Source organism: Vairimorpha necatrix, chromosome 8 (genome assembly GCF_036630325.1).
Source record: "Vairimorpha necatrix chromosome 8, complete sequence".
Classification (NCBI taxonomy): Eukaryota; Fungi; Microsporidia; family Nosematidae; genus Vairimorpha; species Vairimorpha necatrix.
The window spans coordinates 833,319-850,948 of NC_088823.1; the positions used below are offsets into that span (position 1 = coordinate 833,319).

Consider the following 17,630-nt stretch of genomic DNA (forward strand, 5'->3'; position numbering starts at 1 on the left):
ACGCTGTTAACTTTGTTTCGTCCCAAACTAGTTTCTAGCGATAAATGTATTTAAAACAAAAATATATCTTGGTGATGGGGATGAAAATCAACCTTATATTAAAGCCGACCGATCATTATAGTTTGCTTTTCTATGCTTTTATTTCTACAATAATAAGATTTTTTATTTTATCTTCCTTCGATATTTGATCATGTCTTTTTATTTCTTAGTTCAAAAATTATAGAGCATAAAAATCAAATTTAAGTCACATTCTCCCATCATAATGCACATAGTCGATTGATCTAAGTTAGGTTAATGCTTTAGTAATTGATCGAATTACATCATTGTTCATGTATATTTTCGAATATCCTGTAAAGAAGACGTAAGAAAGCATCTTATTAAAGAGTATAATTTATAAATTGTATTTAAAGATGATTTTATATTATGAGAGAAATAGGTAATTACCGTTTGGAACCCGCATTTGGAAAATTATGTCGCTTTGAAAATTTGAAGGCCTCTTTTAAAAAATGACAAAATTGGCAAAAAACAATGTTTGTTGAGGCAGATGAGCTTTTTAGTGATAAATGTATTTTAACATTAAATAAAAGGAGGTTAGATTTTGGAAACATTTTATGCTGAATCTGCGTGCGCATTGCTCGTTTTTGTAACTAGTAGAAATACTGCTATTTCATGAGGTAATACAAGAGAATGTATAACATGTTTCTAAAATAATCACTAATCAATGGTAGCATATGATGCCACATTAAACAAGCAAAGGGATGAAGCACGGGACTGAATCACTCCATCAATGCTGTAAATTCTAGCGATTCTGAGACACAATTCCATACAATTTGATTGGTTTCGGCTTAATTCAAAAAGAGATATTCGATCTAGACATGAAATATTCAGGACGAACACTATAAGTATCTTTTACAGTTTCTCTGGGCACACCAAATCACGAAAAATCACCGGATAAATTGTCTTATTTCAGGAGGTGAGGTACCACAGTACCCCCATTTGAGGGTGTTTACTTTATTTTTTCGAACCCCCAAAACGAAGTGCAAAATAAAGAAGGAGCAGGAAGGGGACAAAAATTACTAAGCACTTATGACATTAAAAATAACAAATATATATTTATGTACAGAATCATATTTTAATACAAGTTTTTACACTTATATAAATTAACAAGCATTTTTTACTCTTCTGATTTATTAGAATTGGGGACCAACACGCCGCCCTCTAAGGGTGTTCACTTTATTTTTTCGAACCCCAAAAACAAAGTGCAAAATAAAGGAGAAGCAATCATTAGCACTCAAATTACTTGCATCTTTAAATATAAAAAACACCAAATAAATATACTCTTGTGTACGAAATTCAATTTAAAAAAAGAATATAATCATAAAAGTATATTTTCTAAGAAACTTCTCAAATTTTAAATTAAATTTTTTGATTTAACAATCTTTATAGATCGTTGAACATTTATTTAAATTTTCTTAAATAAATAATATTATAATTTTAATTTTTGGTTTATCATAAAAGTAGATTTTTGAAGAAAATCTCCTTTTATAATAAACCAAAAACTAAAAAAAATTGAAAATATAAGAAGGACAAAAAAAGACACAATACTTAAAATGATTATTAAAACTTGTATTAAAATATAATTCTGTACATAAACATTTATTTATTTGTTATTTTTAATGTCATAAGTGCTTAGTAATTTTTGTCCCCTTCCTGCTCCTTCTTTATTTTGCACTTCGTTTTTGGGGTTCGAAAAAATAAAGTAAACACCCTCAAATGGGGGGGGGGTACTGTGGTATCTTTCACCCCTTATTTCATTATTTAAAATAAATCGTTAAGTCTCTTTTTATAATTTTTTTAACTTTTCCTTTTTGAAATTTTAAAGTGAGTTCCAAACAGTCATGAGCCAAGAAATGTTTTATTTTTTAAAAGCAAAGTAGTATAGTATATGTGGTGATATTTACCACATTATTTATTTCCCTCCGAATAGATTTTTAGAAAATATTTTGTCCATCAATTTTTTAAAGATGAGAAGAACTGAAAATGACTACAAGAACAACGGGAAGGCCTTTCATGCCTTACTACCTCACAGGAGAAACCAGACTAGACCATGGAGCAATTTTAATAAACAACATTTAAGTAAAAATAATTAATTAATATTGCAGGGAGGTGCATTTAAAATGCTACTTACAAACAGGCCTCTCCCTGGTGGCAACACCACAGTATATCCTATATGGAAAACTGAATAGTCAGAAATTGAACTCGTGATTTCAAATTTTTTTTTAATTATAGCTACTATTCTATAAAATCGAAAAAAAAGTTCAAATTTTTTTTAATGCAACATCAAACTCTGTTTCTTTAGATAAAATCTTTTATTTATTTTTAGCTTATAAAATATTAAATAACTGCGGATAAAAAACTAAACCAAAAACTAAAAAATTAGAATACGGCCGTCAAATTAACGAACATGTATGATGCTTTCAAAAATTATCATAAATATGCATTATAATGTTTTTAACAAAATATACATAACCCATTGAGCAAATTTTTTGTTAAAAGGTGTTCATTTAATAAATTAAAAAACAATAGCCTTGAAATTTATCACATACATAAGTTTTTTTTTGCACAATCAAATAAGTAAATTGACTAAATTTTATTGCCAGGCTCATTTTTTTCTGGATCCTCCGTACTAATTTGGCTGTAATGGCCTTTCCTAGCATTGATCATTTTATTTATAAGGTGCAGTATCACTAGAATCAAAAAAATGAAAAACATGGCAACAACAAATGATGCAATAAAAGTAAGATTAAATACAAAAAACACGCCTTGTGCACCCTGTTCTCTACTATACTCATAAGGAATACAATCTTTTGATTGTTCATGTAGTCTTATATCTGTAGCATTATTTTTTCCCTGCATTTCTGATGTATTAACAATTAACGTTGGAAAATGACGAGATCCTGTCGCATTAACATTAGACAAATCTGATGTATTTTCAACCTTCTTAGATTTTTTCTTATGAGAACGTTGTCTAGGTCTTGTTGAATGATTAACTAGCTTAGATTTATTTCCAACTTGAGAAGATTCTGATGTATTTTCAATTTTTTCGCCATCCTTTGGAGGTTCATTAATTTTATAATCTGTTATATTTTTATTTTGAAATATATTCGATATATTTTCAAGTAAATCAGTTCCATTTTCAACTTCAAAAGATTCTGATGTACTTTTAATCGCTTCATAATCTGTCTTGTTTTCATTTTGTAAAGAAGTATTCACGATTGTATCGGAACCAGATTCTTTTGCATCGACAAATTGACGAAAGTTCATTGTATTCTCAACTAAACCAGATTCTGTTGTATTAACTTGTAGAAAATATTCCGTATTATTTTCATCTTTTCCTATTTTTTCTGTAATTTCAGAAAAACCATTATCTATATTATTTTCCTTTTGAAATAATTCTGTTGTACTTTCAATTGTACCAGATTCGGTCTTATATTCCTTTTCAATTAGTTCTGTAGCATCTTCAACATTAGTAAGATTAATATCTTGAGATTTATGGTTAACATGCCTGCACGTTGAGTTTAAAGATCGATTCTGATTATCTTCAAACCTCTTTAATATATTTTGCTTAAAATTAGAGCCAAAACGATCATCACATTTTTGCAAAAAATCTTCACATAATTCGATGTATATTTTTGGAACTCTGTCTTCACCTTGATATTCAATGCATAAGACATGCTTAATAACAAACGTAAAATCTTCATTAGTAAACGTTGTGCTAATAAGTTTATCATCATAACAAGGCCTAAGAATATGGTACATGGCGTACGTAACATCCAAGATGTTCTTAATAAATATATTTTCTTCCGTTGAAAACTCTTGAAGCTCTAGGGAAAAATCGTCATCCAATCTCCTAGAGTTCTTCTTAAGTACTTTTAAATATTCAATCTTCATTTTGGTCATATTAAATGTTAACTTAGAACCATCAACATTTTTTTGGATAGTTTCGTCACCAAATATAATTTCCCAAATAAGATTCCCAGTGTCCCTTACATTACCATTTGTTGTTTCAGAAAATTCATCGGTATTAATTTTATTGTTCTGTGATAATGTAAATGGATGATTCAAATCGGTCTCACTAGCATTTAAAAAATTCATTGTAATCAGAAAAAAATTTTGTAGCAAACTCATGAGGGTAGAAATAATTTTATTTCATAAAGGGATAATTACTAAAAATCATATTAAAATTATAAATTAAGAACATTGAGCCACAAAAAAGACACGAAAAATGCAAGATGAGAATATTGTAAATAGAAAGAAAGCACAAAAGAGATCTGAATTGGGATGATCAAAATCACGGGACTTTGTTTAGTACATTATCCCTTTTGAGTAAATAGATAATTAATTTTGCTTTTAAAAACAATAAAAAATAGTCTACATATAATAAAAAACCATTTATTCAGCAAAATGTTCATAATTTGTTCAAAAGTTCTATATCTAAAGAGAGAATCCATTAGTACTTTTTTTTCTAATATATAAAAATAATGCTACTTGAAAACTCAACTAGACTTTTAAACAATTTTATGGGATTCCCAGATATGAACTGATACACAAGCTACTAGAAAAGATACCGAAAACGCAACCATTGGGACATAAAAAACATATAATAAACACTAAAGCATAATGTTTCGCAATAAATTCATTTTGTACAAGTAAAAACACAATGAATACTGATATCATACATTTAGATCATGATAAATGATAAACGTATCATGATACTTCAGATGTATATCTACATTCTAGAAATTTTGTACTAAACAGAAATTATAAATATTTTTATGGGCGTGATCAGCTTTGAGTACCGTAGATCTTTTAAGTTCTCAAATCCTCTTCCTGGTTTTATTAGAAAAAAAAGTTACAAAAATGGGAAATATAGCAAACACTTAAGAGGTTATCCCTTTGTTTTTGTTTTCTAAAAATGAAGTGCAATAAGGAGGAGCAAAGAAGAGACAAACATTACTAAGCACTTATGATATTAAAAATAACAAACAAATGTATTTCATACAAATTTTGATTTGAATTATACTATTGGAATAACTTTTTATCAGCATGCGTTTTTTACCCAGTTAGTTTTTATTATTTTTAGCAAAAGTTGTTTATTATAAAAGGAAACAAATAAAAAACATCTTTTTCTATAATAAACTAACCTTAAAAGGAATGAATGATATACATAAAACAATTAAACACGTATTTCTAAATTGTTTAAATTTTCATTTAAAAATGTTTGTCAACAAATAAATCATTAATAAAAAATGAGGGCTAAAGTAAGCATTAGCTACAAAAAATCGATATAGGGTTTTTTTGTTTTTTTTTGCCCCTTTTTTTTAAAAATGGAGGAAAGAATTCGGACAAGAGAAGAATTGGAGATCATGTATAATGATCTAATAATAAAGAAACAAAATAAAAAATGTAGCGTCTGTAATCAAAAAATGAAGCAAAGAGGGGAGCAAAGGAGTCTCATAAGGTGTCCATGGAGTTCATGTAAAAACACAATTTCAATTTGGAATGAGACTTTCTTTCAGGAGTCTAGGATAAATCACATTACAATATTACAAATACTAAATTTATGGATTTTAGGTTATTCACGTAAGTCCATTTCTCAAGTTTTAGGTTGTACTAAATCTTCTATATCTTCCATTCTAAAAAAGTTAAAACACATGAGTCTTTATGATAAGTATTTATCTAGTATAGGGACTATTGGAGGCGATAATACTATAGTGGAAATTGATGAGACTAAGATTGGGAAGAATAAATACAATAGGGGGAAGTTAGTAAAAGGATTTTGGTGTTTTGGAATGGTTGAACGTACCATCCAACGTAGAATCATAGTAGTATATATTAAGAAAAGAAACAAAAGGACACTTACTGAACTTCTTTTAAAATATGTAAGTAGAAGCAGTATTATATATAGCGATATGTGGAGAGCGTATCATTCTTTAAATACAATATTTAACCAACATCATATGGTTAATCATACATTACATTTTAGAGATCCGAATACAGGAGTACATACCAATACCATAGAAGGTAATTGGAGATCTTTAAAACAATCTATACCAAATAGAAATAGATCATCAAATAGCGCTAAACTTTATTTATTTAGATATATGATCCAAAGAAACTCTACAACTTCAGTGTTTGAAGATTTATTAAAATATTTATTCTAGTTTTTATTTTTGTTCCTTCCTCATCATTTTCTTTCCTCCATTTTTAAAAAAAAGGGGCAAAAAAAAACAAAAAAACCCTATATCGATTTTTTGTAGCTAAAGCTTACTTCAGCCAAAATGAGTAGTTTTATAGAGAATACATTCTTTAAAATTGAATATTTTTTACAAATCTATTTGCTTTGGAATTTTAAATACTACAGGATAGCAGTAATTTGAGAGCTTTGGCTTGAACTTCATTTTGGACCTATAAAAAATAAATTGAACACTTCATGGGGTATTTTGATTTCACCAACGGTTGAATGTCTGTGGTAGTGAATAAAATTAGATATTAGTCCAGATAGTTTTGAAAAAATAAATTAATATAAATGTAGGATTAAAGCTTCATAGATTCGGTATATATTTAGCATCCCAATATTTGGGCAAGATGGAATCATTTTTTACCATGCTTCCGGTATTGACAATAAATCTTTGATGTTTTGACAAGACTTATTTATATGAATGATATTGTTTATCAGATTTTTTAGACTGAATGTAAATGACTCTACTAGTAGACTTTCCGAGGCATCGTCTCAAGGTAGAACTTTTTTAGGTATATTTATTAATAAAAAAGTTGAAAGAACTATTCTTTGATAAATTTGATATAAGAAATACTATAAGTAATTTTCTTAAAACAGTAGAAGCACCGCATTTTTGATTCATTTTATCAAATATAATAACTTAAGAAGTAATTATCACCTGTATTAACCTAGAGTTTCAACTGATTCGGATTTTTACATCTTGACAACTTAAAAACAATTTTGCATTAATCTTCCGACTGTTTCGAAATAAGAACTTTTCTTATTACTTGTATAAAAGATTTATTTTTAATTTATTACTTGAAAACATCATAAATGAAAGTATACGATTATTTATTTTTAATTAATAAAAAATATTATTAAAATTAATTATACGTTCTACAATAGAGCAATTTTATATTATCAATTACTTTTGGTGGGTATTATTAAACTACACCAACACAATAAACGTTTTGTGAAGTTTAATATATCTTAAATTTGCCTTTTAATGCTCGTAAGGAATCTTTGCTCTTAAGACTTTATGGACTGGCACATAAGAATTTATTGTTGTACGTAGACCGGTCTATATGAAAGTATTAAAAATAGATAAATAATTTGCAGCTATATGGGAAGTTTTAAAGGAAGTCAAGATAACTAAAGTTATCATTAAATTTTTTCTTCAGTATACACTTTTAACTTTTCAAAAACAAACTATATACGTCCTCGGTATAAGCACTATTTCACTATAATCTGTACATTTGTCTTGTTTTACTAGATAACTTGTTGCTTTATGTAATATTAATATATTTTGATACATTATCGAGAGTTTTAGATTACCATTAGCTTGAAATTTTTTTTTTAATAGACCAAGACAAAAAAAACTTTTTTGATGGGAAAAAAAATAATTTGCTGCGAGGAATACGAAAAGTACTGAAATTTCGACATAAAGTCAAAAATTTCGTTTAAAATATTTCTTTAAATAGCTTAAGTAAGATTTAGAACTTGTAAAATGAGGTACTGAGTCATGACGCCGTGCCTTTGTGTATCTTGGTAAATACCAAAAAAAATTATACCCAATGAACTGACTGTACACTTCGATTAAAGCCTATTTATAGATATCTTATATTTCTAATATTAGTTACCACCGATTACATGGTCATAATAAGTTATAAATTTATCATTGTCTTTATATAAATCTTAATTTTTTACGAAGATGCACTGGTAAATTTCATGGCGGCTATCTTCGATCGGGGTTCAATTCGAATACTTTTTTAATATATTTTATTATTTCTAAAGAAATATATCAATCCAGTGAGTTATAGATACTAGTTAATTATAGCCATTTATAATAATAATGTACATAAATAAACTATTTTGAGGATTAACAAATGAAAAATATATGATTTTACAATACTTAAAAAATGCTAAGGTGGGATTATAATGAATTTTTTTAATCATAAAAAACAAAAAAAAAATTATTCTTTGTTGTATTTATTTTATATTATATTAATGCCCGAATGAGAAAGAGTTAATAGAATATAAATTACTTATCATGATTAAAAAATATATGTTAAAAAAAAATAATTTCCAAAATGTATAGGCACAAAAAATAAATAATTATATTTTATATATATCATAATTTAAATATATGGTTTTTAAACAGAAGAATTACTCACATAATCTTTTGGGACGGTATAGTGACTAAGTTTCACAAATCTTATACCATAAGACTTGAAATCCCATATAAGGTAGAAGCGTACATCCAGATGATCACGCTAAAGAAGACGCTAGAGAGCATTTCTCTGGACTACCGAAAAAGAGGAGACGAAGCCTACGTGGAAAACACTATGGAGACGAGAGGCCACCTACAAGCAGAAGACGCCAACTCGGAACTTTTCCTTGTTAAACAAAAAATATAAATTACAATAACAAAAGCCCAATTAAATTTATTTAATCATAATTCAGAAAATGAAAAATAAAAGCCTAATATGAAAAAGATGTGGGATATTGATCTTTAAGCAGACTTGTTGGCAAACTTAAAAATAATGATGTGAAATTTATATTATATTAATGAAATTATACAAAACTAATTATTGATATTATTGTAAACAATTCTATACATCATAGTGTTATTTTTTTTACATGAGAGTTACTAGCCCAACATCTCCTCCACAGAACGGTTAGTCTTACTCCCTACAATTGCTTTGAGATCATAATGTCTCTTTTCAATAATTTTCTTATCCTCGGTATATACTAGGTAGGAATCAAACCACAAATTTCTTCAATATCGCCTTTTCTTTCGAATCTACCACTATCCTGTTTGCTAAAATTACAAAATTTTCTCTCTTAGCAATCCTTAGAGCTAGCCTACTAAAAACTTTTTTTTGCCATTTTAATAAATTTCTTGGCAAAATCACGAGAGTTTTCCTACTTTACCTCTACATCAATATTTCCTTCGCAACAGCCTCTAAGGGAGTACACTTAAGTCGACTATGATACGTACTATTATAAAACACCGTTGTCTTATTCACCGCAGCTTCAACGTAATTAGTACGCTGCTTAAACACGCCTTCCCGTATAGTTCTTATCGCCCCTTAGACCCAGCCGTTGCTTCTATGCTAACAAGCTTATGCTTGATCTTGTTTATAAAACACCACTTCCTAAAGTCTTCGCCTAAAAACTCTTTGGCGTTATCGCTTACAATCACTTCGGGGATACCTCCTTCTTAAGCCAAGTCTCAAAAGCACTAATAATCATATTTGTACTTTTATCTTTTACAACACTGGCATACAAATATCGAGGAAACATTCAATTATTATCAACCCCGATTTTCTAGGTTCAACAATCTCCATGATATCGGATAACAATTTTCTCGCCTTTAAACTCGATAAAACAAATTCAACACCATCCTTATTCTTTATATTTATTATCTGACATATCATATGGCTCTCATTCCCTATATTTACTAATCTCACATTTCCGGCCAATAATAATGTTTCTTGAGGTCATAATCTGTTTCTTTACCCCCTCTGTGGTTTAACCATGTATGTCCTTTACTATTTTTGATCTCGCTTTTAATTTCGGGATTTCCATATGTAATCCCTTATCAAATTCCCAAAACTCTTTATTATCTTTGATCACTGTATGTTTTTCAATTTTTTCTTTCATTTCTGCAGTAACTTTTTCTTTAATCTATTATTCATTTTTATCTTTCTCATCCTGAAATTGTCTACTTTAAGCATTCGCATCTGCCATATTTTACCTTTTACATATTGTACGGTGAAGTCATACTCCTGTATCCTTTTAATTGTCGATTTACTCTGTTATTATTAAATAAAATGTTTGTTCCTGATTTCTTTTAAGGCTTAATGGTTCGTCATTAATTCGAATTTGCATTCTCTCAATTTGTATGAAAAATTTTCTATGCCCCATACAACCGCTAACATTTCGTTTTCCGTGTAACATATCTTCAATCTGTTGGAGTCAATTTTTTCGAGCCCATTGTATAACATCCACTTTCCTTTTTTTATTCTTCTGTAAAAGCACTGCTTCCAGGCCAGATCCGACGCATTCGTACGTAACCTAAATTCCTTACGGTAGATCGGTATCTTAAGAGTCTGTAAATTGCTGAACTTATATTTTACTATACTAAATTCTTCTTCCATTATGATTAACAACTTCTATTTTTTACTCGTTTTATGTGCCTCAAATAAGTTTAATGTACTCGTATCAAAATTGTTAATAAATTTTCTAATACAGCCTGCTAATCCCAAAAATCCTTGCAACTCTTTTATGCATACGGCCGCCTATATAGCGCTTCATTTCTTGTTAACTCTGAAGAATTTTATATACTACCAACTATTGACACACCAATAAATAAACTTAACTTATGCTATGTTATTTTTTTGTAGGATTACCTTTAGACATGCTTTTGAAACTTTTTTATTACACCCAAAAATAACTCATCGTATCGCTCACCATCTTTAGCGTGGATAACTATATTGTCTAGGTATATTTCAACACCTTTTCCTCTAAATTCTTCTAAAATCCCATTCGTTGTTTTCTGCATTACCTGTGATGCGTTCATAAATCCCATCACCATGCTGATCCACTCGTACACATTCGCATCAAATAAAAAAATGTTTTATATTTGTGTTTCTATTCAATAGCTATGTATTAAAAAACTTCTTTAAGATCAATCACACTAAATATCGATGATCCTTGAGTCGCTTGAAAAATGTCTCTTATAGTAGGTAACTCATAAGGGTCTAATTCAACCAAATCATTCAACCCCATAAGATTGCTTTTAATTCGTATCCCACCATAATCAGGCGTCTCAATCGTTCGTATCGGATCTATCCGATCTAAATTAGATCTCCTTATCACAACTCTGTTTTCTAAATTTATAAGTATCTCCTCGGCTCTTCTTTTGCACTTTTAAAAAATATTAAACCTCTTCTCAATACTTTTGCTCCATTAAGTGTCCTTATAAAACATCTTAACTTTGTCCCAATGTTATCTTCCCTCCGATTGTTTTAAACGTCTGCAGACTAAAAATTTTCTCTAATTGTAAAAACTATTATCTCTTTAAGTATTAAGTAAGAACTCATTACACTTTTTAATCACATACTCATTTATCTTGACTACATAATTAAACTTCTTGTTACTATTATCAATTATAATGGCTGCTCATATCCTTCATGTCTAGCAATCTCCTTGTATTTTATCTTCCATTCAAGTTTGGTATTCGTAATTTATAGGCATTCATTATCCTAAATTACCTTATTTACCACATTATTTTACAAATACTAAAACAATAAATTTTTATTCTGATTTTCCCCTTCTTACTAATATGAACGATTCATACAGCTACTAGCTATATTTTCTACTATTCTACATACGAAACATAGACTTAATTCTCTTCTTTGATATTGATAATGTTTTTCTGTATTGCCACTCTTCTGATCAGTTCCTCTTATATCTCATTTCTGAAGTTTTTTTTGAACACACGCTAACTATTATAATTTTTTCTTCTTTATTTTTTTTTTCTCTTTGTCATTTTTAACTAACTTTTCATTTTCAAAATTTATTTCATTCCAATTTTTTTAAATTTCCTGAATTTTCTTCAATGATCAGATCCTGTAGTTCGACATTTGTTTGTCATAATGCCTGTTTTAAAAACTTCTGCAATCTTAATTCATTCTAATCATTGCAGCTATTCTTTTGGTCTCTTTATAAAGCTTTATGGCCTTCTGACCACGGGTCTCGCTTGTTGCCCCATTTACTCTTGTGTTCGCCATGTTAGTCTTTTATTCATGAGGGATTCCAACTCAACATTAGTGAATTTCCGTGTTTATGAAGCAAAAAATCTTACTGATGTAAAAAGAGTAAATTTAATCAAAAATATTAGTACATGACCGTTTGGAACCCGCTTTGGAAATTTAAAAGACCCCCTTTCAAAATTGGCAAAAGCAAATTTTGTTGAGGCAGATGAGCTTTGTAGTGATTAAATGAATTTAAACATTGAAAAAACGAATGTAAATATTTGAAACATTTGATTCTGAGTTGGCGTGCGCCTTGCTCGTTTCTAAACTAGTAAAAATACTGTTTTTTTCTTAGGTAATAAAAGATAATGAATAACCTGTATCTATGATCACTAATAATGGGTAGCATATGAGGTCACATTAGACATGCAAATAGATAAAGCACAAGACTGTGAATCACTCCATCATTGCTGTATACCCTGGCGATTCTGAGACACAATACCAAATAATTTAAATGGATTTTGCTCATTATTAAATTATATATTCGATCTAGACATGGAATAAACCAGGACGAACACTATGAGTACGTTTTAAAGAACCTCGGGGCTTTCCAAATCCTCAAAAATCGACGTATAAATCGTATTCTTTCATTATTTAAAATAAATCGTTATTTTTCTTTTTTTAAGATTTTTTCCTTTTTTAAAGCGGATTCATTTTCCTAAGCGGGATCACGACGGTCCTGTACAAGAATATTTTTAAAATTATTATATATAAGTCATAAACAATATCTGAAATGATCAAATAAAACCTATACTTATTGGTTTTGTGAGCATCATTGTCTAAGGTCAGATTTTTAGTGCTCAAATGGCCCTGTAGATTAAAGAATACTATTCCACAACTATGCTCCTCATTCTTTTTTAATCTTTTTGGAGGGAAATGTATAATATTTTTCCTCCGACAAACATAAAAGAAACAAATATCCGAAGAATATAAAGGATAATAAAAATTAAGCCGTAAACATTTTAACTTACTGATAAAAACTATCAGTGAAAAATAAAAATTAGTCAAGGTTTTTTTTTGGAGTTATATAAACGTTTTTTGACTCTCAATAATGTATTGCGAGCTACTTTCTGGCCGCTATACTTGTTAAAAAGATATTAATCTTTAAATTTTTTTTTAATTTTTTTTTTCATGCCTCCGTTAAGTCTGACAATTCATCCCTTTATGTACATTTTTATAAGTTCAAACTTACTATTTATTGGAGCGAAAGTTTGTTTTTATGCAGATTTTCATATTATTAATTATATCCTGAATAAACATTTCATTTGTCATCATTTATTTGTTCAGGATGACATATTTGTTTACGTCCATAGCCTGGATGTAATTGATATATAGCGTTCGGTATTCGGTCCTGTTTAAATGTGAGAGGTACAGGGATGTCGTCTTGCAAAGTAAAATTACAAAATTATTAATATTCAATTTTTTATCAATTTAATAATATTCATATAATCTTTGTTGGAGTGTGTATTTTTGTAAATTCTTTTTTGTTTAAAAAAACTTAAGTATAGTGTAAATCATTTTGTTTGTTTTATTGATATTAATTGAAATTTAATTGTTAAATACACACTTTAACGTAAGAATTGTTTGATGCACTTATACCCCGTTGTAAGTATAAAAACTTCCTTTTAGTTGTAAATGTATTTGATAATTAGCAAAAAAGAAAACTGATATTAACAACTTAAAAAATTGAATAATATGCAGCGTTTATACTCTTAGATAAAGCGCAATAAAAATAAAAGTCGTAATGTTGTAAAAATTTATTAAATATTATTCCAATAATATCCCAAAACACACCCTAATCCTAAAATTGCGATATTATACATAATATTGAAAAAATAATTATTCATTTTCTGCTTACATATATTATTTTCGGATTCACTATTTGAAGAAGATTCATTTTCACTCAAAAATGTGCTATTGTCTGAGTTTTCATTTATCTCATTATCTTTTTTTTGGGCGCGATCTTCTATTTCGTCTTCATTTATTATTTCTGTGTTTTTTAAACCTTTTTCGAGGGTATTCAGGATTTCACTTTTCGTAAATTTACTTATTTTTGTTTCTTCGTCGTCAATTATAAAATCTTTTTTATATTTATCACAAGCTTTTACGTAACATTGGTCTATCATCTTGTTTTTTGGCCGAGTGTTAACGTGTTCTTTTGCCATAATATCAAAGATATCATTTTCTAGTGATGTATTTGTATTTTCAGTTTTATTTATAATAACATCATCCACAAAACTCCCATTATTTGCTATAATTTGATTAGATATTTCTTCTTTATATTCTCCGAGGTCAGTTTGTATATTTTCTGTATTACAAATACTGTTTAACCCTTTAATAGTCATATTATAATCATTTTCATTCATACTAAAACATTCCTTCTCTTTAAAAGATAACCTATCGCAAATTAAATCATTATCAAACAAATATGATTCACTACATCCTATTGAAAGGATATGTATCTCTTTTTTATAGCAAACCATCTCAAAAAAAAAGTTCCAGTTTGCTGCTATATTAAACCTGCATTTATAATACTTTATACAATTAATAAAATCATGACGTAACCTTTTATCTTTAATAGCAAAGGCTAGTTTCCTGATATCTACGCTTTCTTTCTTCTCTGTCCTTTCTAAATGAATACCTTTAATAAAAGTAGATTCAAAAATGTTTTCAATTTCAGATAGTGGAGTATTTTTTGAGGAAGGTGAGCATACATCACTAAATAGAAAAAAATCAAACTTATTAAATTTGACAGCCTCAGCCGAAACACCTATGTAACCATCACAAAAATCATCGCCATCGTAATTCACAAATAAAATTAATTCGCAATAACTTATGTGGAAACGCATCAGAAAATTCAAAAACATGGGCTCAAAAAGATTTCCGATATAAATATAGAAAGCAATATAAGTCATATTTGACATTAATATACATCATGATTTTATACATTCGAAAATTTGACATTAAAGTTACAAGTAAAAGAATTTGCTCAATGTTCAAATATTGTTTTAATTTATGTGTGAACATTAAAAACAAATACAAGACATAGCCAATTACGCAGGAAAAAAAACATTAGTAATTGTTTATTGTTTGTTTCTTAATAAGTAAAGTGTTAAAAATTATAAAGTATCAAAAATTGTTCATTCACTATTTTAATGATGAAATTAATGATATTACAGTGTACGATTAATTTCAAAGACACCATTAAAATCTCTATAGCTTGATTTAAGCTAGCAATAAGTTTGGAACCAATATTACACCATAAAAACGGCCATAGTCTAATTTTTTTATAAATGATTATCAGAATTAGCAAATATGTAATCCTTGGTTAAATATATGTAGGTTTAATTTCTGTAGGAATTTTTTAGAACAAGGATCTTTTCTGATATAATTTAGCTACTATGATTCGATATACTTGCAACTGGGGATACGATTGAATTATATGGTGGTATCTGATGTCCATAAAAGAAAATGTAAAATCTTCAAACATGTGTGATTCTTCAAAAAAAGGTTAGAATTTGTTCCCTCAAAAGTCACCAATACTCCTGCAAAATCTTTTACAGCTATATCGATCTAGATTTGCCATGACATCTTGCAATCCTAAGACAACTAACGTTATAAAGTCAAAAAAACAAAAATACGAGGCTGCATCGGCGAATTTTATGACAATGGTGTTTTAACAACAAGAACAATAATTCTTAGAGATTAGTACGACTTACCCCCCCCCTTTACATTTCGAAAGACAGTACCAAATGTTATTATTCGGCTCGAGATATTTTCAACTAACTAAATATTTATTATTTATATTACTTATGCTCCATTTTAATTATAAATTTCTTATGAGTATATCTTATTAGTGAACATACTTAATGTACTAATATTGTTAGTTAAGATTAAAATTTTATTTTAAAAAAATTAACTGTTTTATACAAGACCACTCTATAAAATTTTGAGTGTTTCGGAGAAAGAACGAAAAAAAAGATATTCAAGAAATATAGATTTTAAAATTTTATATATTTATAATGTTACTATTTAAGTTGTATTAAAGAGAAAACTAGATACGAAAGAGATAACTGATCTTTTTTATTATTCGAACAAAAATAAAAAATAAAAAATAAAACCTTCTGATAATCTTATTTATTCGTAGTATCATTTTCAACATCATCTTGATGACCTTTTAACATATCGATTGAAACAAATTAATGTTCTGAAATAATTTTTTTAGTTTATTACAATGATCGTCAATCATTAAATTTTTTTGATCTACATAAATATTATTATATAGCCAAAATACATCGGGGTCAAAATTTTCTTTATACTTTTTTCTTTGACCATAGGGAAATTAGTTATAACATAATTTTATGCTCTTTACGTTCAATTATAGTTTTAAGAAACGTTTTACATTATATAAAAGTAATTTTTTTAGAGATTTCTCTTGAGAACGCATTCTCTAATGTGTTAGCAGCTCTGAATCAATAGTACAATATGTAAAATCATCCGTTTTATATAAAATGATAATTGTTTATGTTCATTGTATGCCTTACTATCTGTAGAGAAAATGAACACTGTGTAATAATTGGATTCAAAAGTATCTAATACACCATTAAATCCAATATAAATAACGAAAAAATCTTTTATTCTATATGGAAATAGCTAACTACCTATATTGGCGTTATATCTAATATAAACGATATAAATTTCAGCATCGAAAAGCAGAATTTTAAACAAAAAAATATTTTTAAAAATTTTATGATGAAAAATACATATTTGCATATTGTATAGGTATGAACAACTTTTTAGTAAATAAAGAAGTCGAATTTGACCTAAAAATTCAAAAAACATTTAAAAAAAAATAATACGCTGCTTTTCTGTATTCACATATTTGTTTAGAAAGGCGCCTATTTAATTGTTTTTATGTGTCGCCGAATACAAAAAGATCACAATACTTTAAATCTAATTACAAAGACGAAGGTTTTTAAATGTCTCAACAATACATTTATTACGGAAAATGATAAGAAATTAAAGATAATATTGATTTTGATTTGCAAAAACATTTACATGATAAATATAGATGATAGGGGAAATGCATGAATACTTCAAATCGTAAAGGATTAGATTATAATTATCAAGAAAGTTTTGTGGAACATTCTTAATATAGAAATAATAATATAAAATAACTCATTTGTATCGTATATATGTGCTTAATATCTAGAAAGTAACCGTTTCTGTTGTAATAACACATTGAAATCCTGAACGGCATGCAAGTTAATCGAAAGAGATAAAAGTAAAAAAATTAAAATCTTTATAAATCGCGGGTGGAAACTTGACAGTTAGCGCTATTATAATTATGGTTTGAAACAGTAAAATCGCATCTATATATATGATACAAAAAAAAATTCCAAGGGCTAAAAAGATTGCATCCGCGTAAACCGTTATGATACACGATGATAAAAGGTGTGACCATAAATATTTACATTTAACAAAATAAAAAGCTTTTTAGATGACAGGCAAGTTTCAAGACGAATCAA

General features: G+C 28.0%; 2 protein-coding genes across 2 annotated transcripts; both read right to left on the minus strand.

Moving 5' to 3' along the window:
• Positions 1-2,643: 2,643 nt before the first annotated feature.
• Positions 2,644-4,188, minus strand: VNE69_08129 (putative SP-containing membrane protein; the record flags this gene model as incomplete). The annotated part of the gene is made up of 1 exon (XM_065474447.1): positions 2,644-4,188. The coding sequence occupies one exon, from the start codon at positions 4,186-4,188 to the stop codon at positions 2,644-2,646; it is 1,545 nt and encodes a 514-aa protein (XP_065330519.1).
• Positions 4,189-13,862: 9,674 nt separating this feature from the next.
• On the minus strand, positions 13,863-14,969 carry VNE69_08130 (uncharacterized protein; the record flags this gene model as incomplete). The annotated part of the gene is made up of 1 exon (XM_065474448.1): positions 13,863-14,969. One exon carries the CDS (start codon positions 14,967-14,969, stop codon positions 13,863-13,865), a length of 1,107 nt encoding a protein of 368 aa, XP_065330520.1.
• Positions 14,970-17,630: the final 2,661 nt, after the last annotated feature.